The 8,986-nt window shown below is 38.5% G+C and overlaps 1 protein-coding gene across 1 annotated transcript; it reads left to right on the top strand.

Moving 5' to 3' along the window:
- The first annotated feature begins 322 nt into the window (after positions 1-322).
- Positions 323-8,884, top strand: cldn15la (claudin 15-like a). Its single transcript, XM_028594085.1, has 5 exons — positions 323-539; positions 6,057-6,221; positions 6,690-6,771; positions 8,335-8,448; positions 8,550-8,884. The coding sequence occupies exons 1-5, from the start codon at positions 323-325 to the stop codon at positions 8,626-8,628; spliced, it is 657 nt and encodes a 218-aa protein (XP_028449886.1). The 3' UTR covers positions 8,629-8,884.
- Positions 8,885-8,986: the final 102 nt, after the last annotated feature.

Consider the following 8,986-nt stretch of genomic DNA (forward strand, 5'->3'; position numbering starts at 1 on the left):
CTGCCATAATCATCATCGTCATGATCAAAACTGAGTAGGAGGCAGAAGGGGAACTACAGGGAGCGGCTCACAGCAGTTTATGGCCCCTGAGAGGGTAAAGTTCTCCAGTTATATCTACAGACATCACATTAACAAGAAATAACTGACGGAGAGAGACCAGAGCCTCCAACAACCTATCCTGACTCTGACTTCACCCACCGAGGCTCTGAATTAGAACAGAAAAGACCTTGTGATCCCACCATTCCTGACACTTTTTAGACGGCTCCTTGTTTATAGATTTGTTGGATTTTTTTCTGGGTGTCTCTCTGGAAACGTTGCCACCATGTCGACGGCTGTGGAAGCGACCGGGTTCCTCATGTGTATTATCAGCTGGCTGGTCACCGGTTCTGCGCTGGCCAACGACTACTGGAAGATTTCCACTGTGTCCGGCAGTGTCATCATCTCCCAGAGGCAGTTTGAGAACTTGTGGCACTCTTGCGCTGAGAACAGCGCCGGCATTGCTGAGTGTAGAGACTTTCAGTCGCTGCTGGCCCTCCCCGGTAAGAGACAACACCCACCCAATGAGATTCAGGCTTTTGTATTCTGAAATAGTGTACATATGGGATACATTTTGAGTACAGAGATTACAAATTCAAATTTAAAACATTTTGAATTTGCAATTTTCAGACACAATATAGAAATTAATGAATTTTGTTTATATACAGATCAAATGCAAGAAAAGGCTGTACACATTGTGAACATAATGATATAATAAGAAAGAATAATATCACATTAATGCAAAAATAGCTGTACAAGTCAAAGATACTCAATGCTTTTTGTGTTTTTCTTCTCGAATCTTTCATATAACATAAATATGGAAAATGTTATTGTTGAAAAAAAATCAAGCAAAACAGATACCCTCATCAACTTTAAAAACAATGTTTCTAGATCTGTTTCTATGTTTCTAGATTTCAAAAGTGACGTTCCCCACTGGGGCCGCTTAAACTGTTTAAATTAAATGACTTCTTGCCAAGATTTGAATCATCTGCAACTTGGTTAGAAAGGATTCTTTAGAAATAAAATTAATAATAAACTTTCTTGACTTTTTGGTGACACAAATACATTTTAAGACTGATTAAGAGTGACTCAGTGAAGTGAAGAAGATGTAACTTCCTCGTATACATGAGGTCATAAAGCTGCTAAAGGAAATCTAAAGGAAATCTCAGAGGTTTCATGTTTTAAAAGATGAAATTAACACCTGTTTGATCCTAACTTCCTGATCCGTGGAGCTTCTAACGCTCATAAAAGTGAGCTTTTGTACATTTATTTTAAAAGCTTGTTGGAGCCGTTGCACAGTAAATAGGTCAACCTGCCATGTAGCGCCATTTCAGACATATTTGTCCAAAGGTTGATTGGTTTTACAGCCACACGTTTCCCGCCTGAAACAGAATGAAGATCAGATTCTAGTTAGACTGACTGTCAAAGAAAACTTCATCCACAACTTGATTTAGTTAAGTTAATTCAACACTAGATTGTTTATCCTATACCAACACATTTCATGGAAGACTGTCTTTTGGGCGCCATTTTGAGCCTCATCGTCCACTCCACTGACAATAAAATGGAGGATAACACTCGCCACAATCAAGCAGCAAGTTTTTTTTCTTTCACTTTATAGAGCTATGTCATGCACTGTGTCACATAACCGGAAGTGAAGTAATGTCTGACTTTAAGCCAAACCAAGATCCTTTCTAGACTTAATTAAGTTTTTTTTTTTTTCCTGCCTGACAAGAAGAAAACTATGTAAAGTATGAGTATGAGTGCAAAACTTTTCTCTTTTTCTATCAAAATCAAGTGATGAACTTGATTAACCCTCGTGTTGTCTTCCCCTTGACCATGCAACTTTTAGTTTTTCTGGGTCAAAATTTAAAACATTTTTTTCAACATTTTGGGCACTTTTACCGATGGTTTTGTGGGGTTTTTCTACGCTATTTTTGGACCTTTTTTTTGCTTTTTCCTGACGTTTTTGTTGCTTTTTTGTCAATGGTTTTCAACCTTCTTTTAAAATTTTTTTTCAAATGTTATAAAATTGCATAAAACACCAAAATTCAATGAAAATAGTGAACAAATCATTTGTTTTACTTGTGAAAAGCGTTTTATGGAACCATCTATGTAATTGATTTTTTTGACAAGTTGATTGAAAGAAACCCAAATTTCTGATATAGAAACTTTGAAAATGAGTCAAATTTGACCTGAGGACAAAAGAAGGGATAATAAAGTAGATATTTAAAGGGAAAGGTTAAAGAGAGAACTATTGTTTTCTGAAACAAAGATGCGAGAAAAAGGAGTGTGGTTTCCTCCTGTTTGTTTGTTAAAATCTACAGCATCCTCAACTGATGATATAATGGTAGGAAACACCTTTCATAATCAAAAGAAATTGGCTTTAATTTCAATTCAAGTTTGGCTTTTTGCAGTTGAATCTATCCTCACACAGTACTTATAGCTTTCTTAGTCATACATATGCAGACTGGTTAACATCTGGACCTTAAATTTACCCAGAAGTTAACATACTATTTCAACATACTTTTACATAATTAAACACAAGACTTTTTTTTACACCCAATTTAAATCTTAGATGTCTGTGAAACACTTCCCTTAAACTTCAGTTTATTGTGACTTTGAAGAAAACACAAAAAAGTTTACAAAAATGGAGCCACAGAAAGAAAAGAAAGAGGGTTTTTCTTATAGCTTTCTAAGACATAAAAATGCAGACTGGTTAACCTCTTAGTTAACACATATTTTCTCCCTTACATTTACCCACAAATTATTCAAACATACTTTTAACACTCCATCCACCAAATATCCTGGATGTCTTGTTCAACATTTCAGAAACATGTCCCTTTAACATCAGCCCATGTTTGGTATCTTACCTTTTTATCTCTGTGATAATTTAAACTATAGTTGTGTGAGTTTGAACAAAAGAAGTTTGGGAAAATGGAGCCACAGACAGAAGAGAAAGAGGGTTAAACTTGGGTTCATAAGCTGGAAAAAAGCCTTCCCTGAGACAGTTTAAGTTAGAAAAGAAAACACTTTTTTTGATTTGATGCACAGGAGAAGAGACACATCTTTAATATTCCTGATAATGAAGTCGTATGATTCATTATTTATTTCCCAGTTTACTGTTTCACTGAAACTGTGTGTGGATCATAAAGAGGTGCGGCAGGTTTTTTATGATCATTAGAGGTCATTTTGCTAATTATTAATGACTAAAGTACAGCTGCTGTAAAACTCACACATATAATGTTACTTCCAGTTTCTCCTTTTCTTTTTCTTCTTCAATGGATTCATTTCTTTATAAGTTCTCATTTTGTTTTGCTACTATTTTCATGCAAGGGTTGTAGTTGTGGTTGCTGTGTATCAGCAATATGGGTTTCTTTCAACCAAATTGCCCAGAAATAACATGGATTGTGTTAGTTGTGCATATAAGTGACCAAATAGTTTTTTTGTTTTGTTTGTTAAACCGTCAAAAGTATCGGAAAAAGTGCACAGTGAAATACAGACACACTTTTACACCGTTTAGCTGTCAGCATTTTAACCGTGTTTACTCCAGCTGCTAGCTAAACGTAGGCTAACGTTACCTGCTGTCTAGTGTAGTGTTTACTAGCATCCCGTGCGGCGATGTTTCAGTTCCCTCTAACGTTCGTTTTCGGAGCATCAGAAAGAAGCGCAGTCATTTAAGTGGCACCTAAATAAGGCACCGAAATCAGTGTTGCTATTCGGTACAATAGATAACGGTCGTTAAAGCACCGGTGGCGTATTAGCACTGGTTTTGTGCATGTGTAATGGATCACGTACAAACCAATAGGGTGTTGGAATAGCTATGTTTATACTTCTCATCCAACCACAATCAAATTCACTCTCTCCGGATGGAGCGATTTATCTGGATAGGTTTTTTGTGTGTGTATGTGTGTGTGTGTTTTTGAACGATGACGAGCTGGAATGAAAACAAGCCAAACTGAAATAGGAGTAACAAGACTATTTTTAAAATGTAAGGAGTAGAAAGTACAGATAATTGCGTGAAAATGTAAGGAGTAGAAGTAAAAAGTATGCTGTAAAATAATTACTCCAGTAAAGTATAGATACCCAAAATTTCTACTTTGGTAAGGTAACGAAGTATTTGTACTTTGTCACTTGACACCTCTGTTTATTAGATCGGACAGCTTAGACATGAAAGGGGAAAGAGAGATGGGGAATAACATGCAGCAAAGGGCCACAGGTCGGAACCAAACCCGCGGCCGCCGTGGTGAGGACTGTTCCTCTGTATATGGGCCAAAAAGGTGAACTTCCCAAGTGCCCTAAAACCTTACTGAAGTTGAAGTCTGCATCAGTGAAGTGTAGTTAAAATACTTAAAGTAGAACTCTGTAAGTTGCAGTAAAATGTTCCGAATATAAGTCGTCTATATCAAGACAGTTTTCCAAATCTTGTTTTCATAAAGAAAATCATTTTATGTGAACAATAATATTAGGGTTTCTTTCAACCAAATTGCCCCAAAATAGGATGGTTCGCTACAACGTTCTTCAGGTAAAATCAATGAATTGTATTGCATTTAAAAAACATTTTTTAAATGTTTTCAAAACAATTTTCTTGACTAACCTTTGACATACAGTAAATCCGTGTGTGATCTACTCAAAATCCTCTGATGACCAACACAAGTTGGTGTTAGTCATGCATATAAGTGACCAGATCGAGGTTTTTTAAAACGCGTCAAAAGTAATTTTTACCCATAAGGATGACAACCTCATGGTTCAGCTCCGACAAAACATAGCAACGCGTTTTTTTTAAACTGAAAACAACTGAAACTGAAACAACCCTGTAGTGTGCGCAGGCACGCTGCCTTTTTATTACCGCGGGTTTACAGACACATCTCTGCTGACTAGTTATTACCTGGGACACAGCCAATAAACGAGAGAAACTCCCACCAAACGAGAGAAAACATATGTCAAAGCCGCTGCACGCCGTTCCAAGGAAACATGTCGTTCCACCAGGAAACTGTAGCAACACGGTGCACACTGTTTTGAGATTGAGCGTGGCCCAAGGGTTAAGGTGACTTAAAAGACTTTAGGATTTAAATGTGAGCAGTGAGATGAGATTTGAAGATTACAGTTTAAAAATGTGTTTTAAATCATTTGATTTTGAAGGGTTAACCGTAACCCAGGAGGCCACGGTTTGTGTCCTGGGTAGAAAAGCAAACAGCAAGGTTAAAACCTGTGACTTAAAACTTTCAGACTGTTAAGAAGGTGATTGGAAATGGAGGATACTCATTATAAATATGCTTCATTTCCATCAACTCTCTGAAGACGCTGATAATTTTGGTGTGTGGCTTAAAGCGGCTGTTACCGCTGATCTTTGTAAATTTGGACAGTAAACTGAATATCTTTGAGTTGTGGACAAAACAAGACATTTGAGGATGTCATCTTGGGCTTTGGGAAACACAGATCCACATTTTTCAACATTTTAGAGACCAAACAACTAATCCATTAATCCAGAAAACAATCCACACATTAATCCATGATGACAATAGCAGCCTTAGACTTTGGCATTGAAAGGAGACAACATTGCACCAAATGTTTGCAAACAAAAATAAATGCAAAAAAGCAGAGGGGCACCAGGACGCTGTTTGCTTGGCAGCATTTTACTCTTTTCAGGTGCTTTGAGAAAAGTTTCTTTATGTCTAAATTTGCACAGGTTTAGTTGCTGCAAAGCCTCGCAATACTTTTGTGAATTCACCTGTCCTTTTATTTTGGAAACGATGCAGCTATTTTATGAATTGTGTCATATACTTGTTCTCAAAACTTTGTAATATTATCATTTTAAAGATGTGTTTTCCATTATGTCAGTTTTTTGTTTTTAGGTTTTAAATTTTGATAGTAATGTTTAAAGTAACAGTTTGTACATGTGTCCATGAACAGGGGACTTTTTATAAAGCATGGACTTTATTAAAAACTAACAGAGATGATTTTTTGAAGTCTTGTTTAAAGAGTTCAGGATGTAAAGATACTGTATCTTTCCGTCTCTGCAGCTCACATTCAGGCATGTCGGGCTCTGATGATCATCTCTCTGCTGCTCGGCCTTGCCTCCATGGTCGCGTCTATGCTCGGGATGAAGTGCATCAAGATCGGCTCGGCCACCGACCAAACCAAGGCCAAGATCTGCATCTCAGGCGGGATCCTGAGCATGCTTGCCGGTGAGTCTGCAGCTCGAGTAATGACCTGAAGTTTTACCTTCATGTGCACATGTGATAGAGGCATAGCTCAATTAGATTTGCATAACAAAATCTTAAAACATTTTATGGCAGGCACGAAGCGAAGTTCGAAATCAGAAACATTAAAAACAGAAATACAAATTTGAAACAAATACAACAAATACAGAAACATTCATAAAATAAACTAGGGGGAATAAATAAATAAAGTCAATAAATATGGATAACTGTGAACACAAAACAATGTTCATATCTAGTTACTTGGAGATGATACATAAAACTATGTTTTAGCAAATTAAAAAGGTAGCAGATCAAAAAACATTGACCAATGACACAAAGATATCTAACAGAAAATATGGCAGCATCGTCAGCATAGAGAGGGAGCCATCATCACAGATTAAAGAAGAAAACTTCTGAAACAATTTGTTTTCATGTTTTGTTTGTGTGTTGCAGGTTTGTGCTGCATGGTCGCATGTTCCTGGTACGCCTACAGAGTCGTGCAGGACTTCCACAACCCGTTCTCCGGAGGAGTGAAGTGAGTTAAACCCAAACACACATCTGTAAAAAGTGATGGGCAAGAGGTCGACCCGTTCTCACTCTACAACCCGTCAAATACTGACGCTTGGTCAGTGGCTCTCAGCGTCAGATATCAACGCAAAAATCATCCTTTGTTGTACACAACACAGGACTTTCACCCAGGAGACCAAGGTTCATGTCCCGTTCTTGTCCCGCGTGTCACCTAAACATACATTTTGTAACCTCACACATTATGTTTTTCCTAACCTTAACTAAGGGGTTTTACCCTGCACGTTGAAAAATGACACAAAATCAGTCCAAGAACGTCAAATAGTGATGCCAAGAGTCCCGTCCTAGTGCATTGAAAAATTAAGCCAAAGGCTTACCCAGAGCGGCAAATATCGCTATCAATGGGATAACATGGTATGTGAAAGCCTTCTACATCTGACTGAGATGCTAACAGAGACTTTTTGTGTCAGTAACTAATGCCAAAGACCAAGAATCGTTTTTTGACACTCTGGGAGTGGAACTGTTTGGGAGTAGAGTTTACCTGGGTAACGCACAGAGGAAGTGATATCTGTGTTGGTGACATCACAACGTGTTTTGATCGGAGGAATTTCATCGAGGGAAGTTCCCTTAACTGACGTTCCCTGAACAGGAAATAGGAAGTACTGTGTATGCACTCTGTGGAATGGAAAAGCAAGCTCTTGTCATGTGTCAACACATTCTGATGAATGGGAAAGATATCTTATGAAAACATACGTACAATTGTATGATATCCTAAGAAATTACGGAAACCGCCTGCTGGTCACATGACAGTTTAGTTTAGCAGACTGTGAGCCAGGTACAGAGCACCATGAGGGGACGGTCCTTTCAGCAGCTGTTACAGTTAAGTTTAGTTGAGAAAAAGTTGACCATCATGCAGCGAAAGACAGTTTAGGTACCAAAACAACTAGTTAAGATTAAAAAAAGATTGTGGTTTGGGTTAAAACACCGGCCCCCTTAAGTAGTACCCCCTGGACATGAACACCAATTTCCTGGGTGAAAGTCTTGTGTTTTCTCCTTAACTTCTTCCGGGACATGAACTCCGTTCCACCTCTTGAAAGCCCTGTGTTTTAGGAGCCAAACATCCCCTGGTCACGTGACAGTTTAGTTTAGCAGACTGTGAGACAGGTACAGAGCACTGTGAGGGGACGGTCATGCGGCAAAAGACACCAAATCGACTAGTTAAGATTAGAAAAAAGATTGTGGTTTGGGTTAAAACACCAACCCCCTTAAGTAGTACTTCCTGGACACAAACGCCCATTTCCTGGTGTTTTCTCTTTAACTTCTCCCGGGACATGAACTCTGCTCCCCCTCTTTAAAGCCCTGTGTTTTTAGGAGCCAAACATCCCCCCCGACCACCTCCCTACGAGGATCTTCACACTCTTATACAGCAGCAGTCAATGTGCCGCTGACAGTGATTATTACCTGGAATACAGTACATTCCAATTACAGTGCTTTACCTTTTGTAGCTACGTATACCAATGCTTCATGAGAACAGCCTGTTGCATATTGTTAAATGTGAGTTCTGTGTTTGCAGGTTCGAGCTGAGTACTGGTCTCTTCATTGGATGGGGCGGAGCCTCTCTGGCTATACTGGGTGGAGCTTTCCTCTGCACCTCCTGTAAGAGAGCAACAGCTGGAGGCAAGAAAGCGTAAGTGCTTTTATCCTTCTTTCAAAAAGGATCCCTTTAATTTCAGTGACTTTACCGCTCAGTTTGAGTCTGACTTTGTCTCTCTTTATCTTCTTTCGCAGCGGTTTTTATGGAAACAAACCACAGACGGTTTACACGGCTACAAAGTCTGATCCAGATTCAGCCAGAGCTTACGTCTAAAGACACATCAAAACTTTTAAGGACATTCTACGGGCTTACCTTCACTTCCCAATGCCCCTAACTTTAACCTGATTCATGTAAACTGACGTCACAAAGTAGAGACCCTAAAACTAAGTCTTTTTTTTTAGGAGAGCAGCTGTTTGTCCCCAAATGGGAGGACAGCTCCCACAATGTAATGATTACTGTAGACACACCATGTCTGCTGATAAATGTCTCATAACATATATGGACAGGTAGTTCTTTTTCTGTCCTTTTGAAATATTAGTTTATTTTTTTTTAACAGTTTTTGACGTGGAAACCTAAATCTTAAGGATAAATATATAGACTAGATGGTTGTTAACGATTGTGTAATTCTGTT

This window comes from Perca flavescens, chromosome 12 (assembly GCF_004354835.1).
Source record: "Perca flavescens isolate YP-PL-M2 chromosome 12, PFLA_1.0, whole genome shotgun sequence".
Classification (NCBI taxonomy): domain Eukaryota; kingdom Metazoa; phylum Chordata; class Actinopteri; order Perciformes; family Percidae; genus Perca; species Perca flavescens.

Excerpts from the sequence above, each read along its gene's own strand:
- cldn15la (XM_028594085.1), top strand. The coding sequence starts at position 323 with ATGTCGACGGCTGTGGAAGCGACCGGGTTCCTCATGTGTATTATCAGC. Across the intron at positions 540-6,056 it reads GTCGCTGCTGGCCCTCCCCG|CTCACATTCAGGCATGTCGG; the intron begins GTAAGAGACAAC and ends CCGTCTCTGCAG. Across the intron at positions 8,449-8,549 it reads ACAGCTGGAGGCAAGAAAGC|CGGTTTTTATGGAAACAAAC; the intron begins GTAAGTGCTTTT and ends CTTCTTTCGCAG.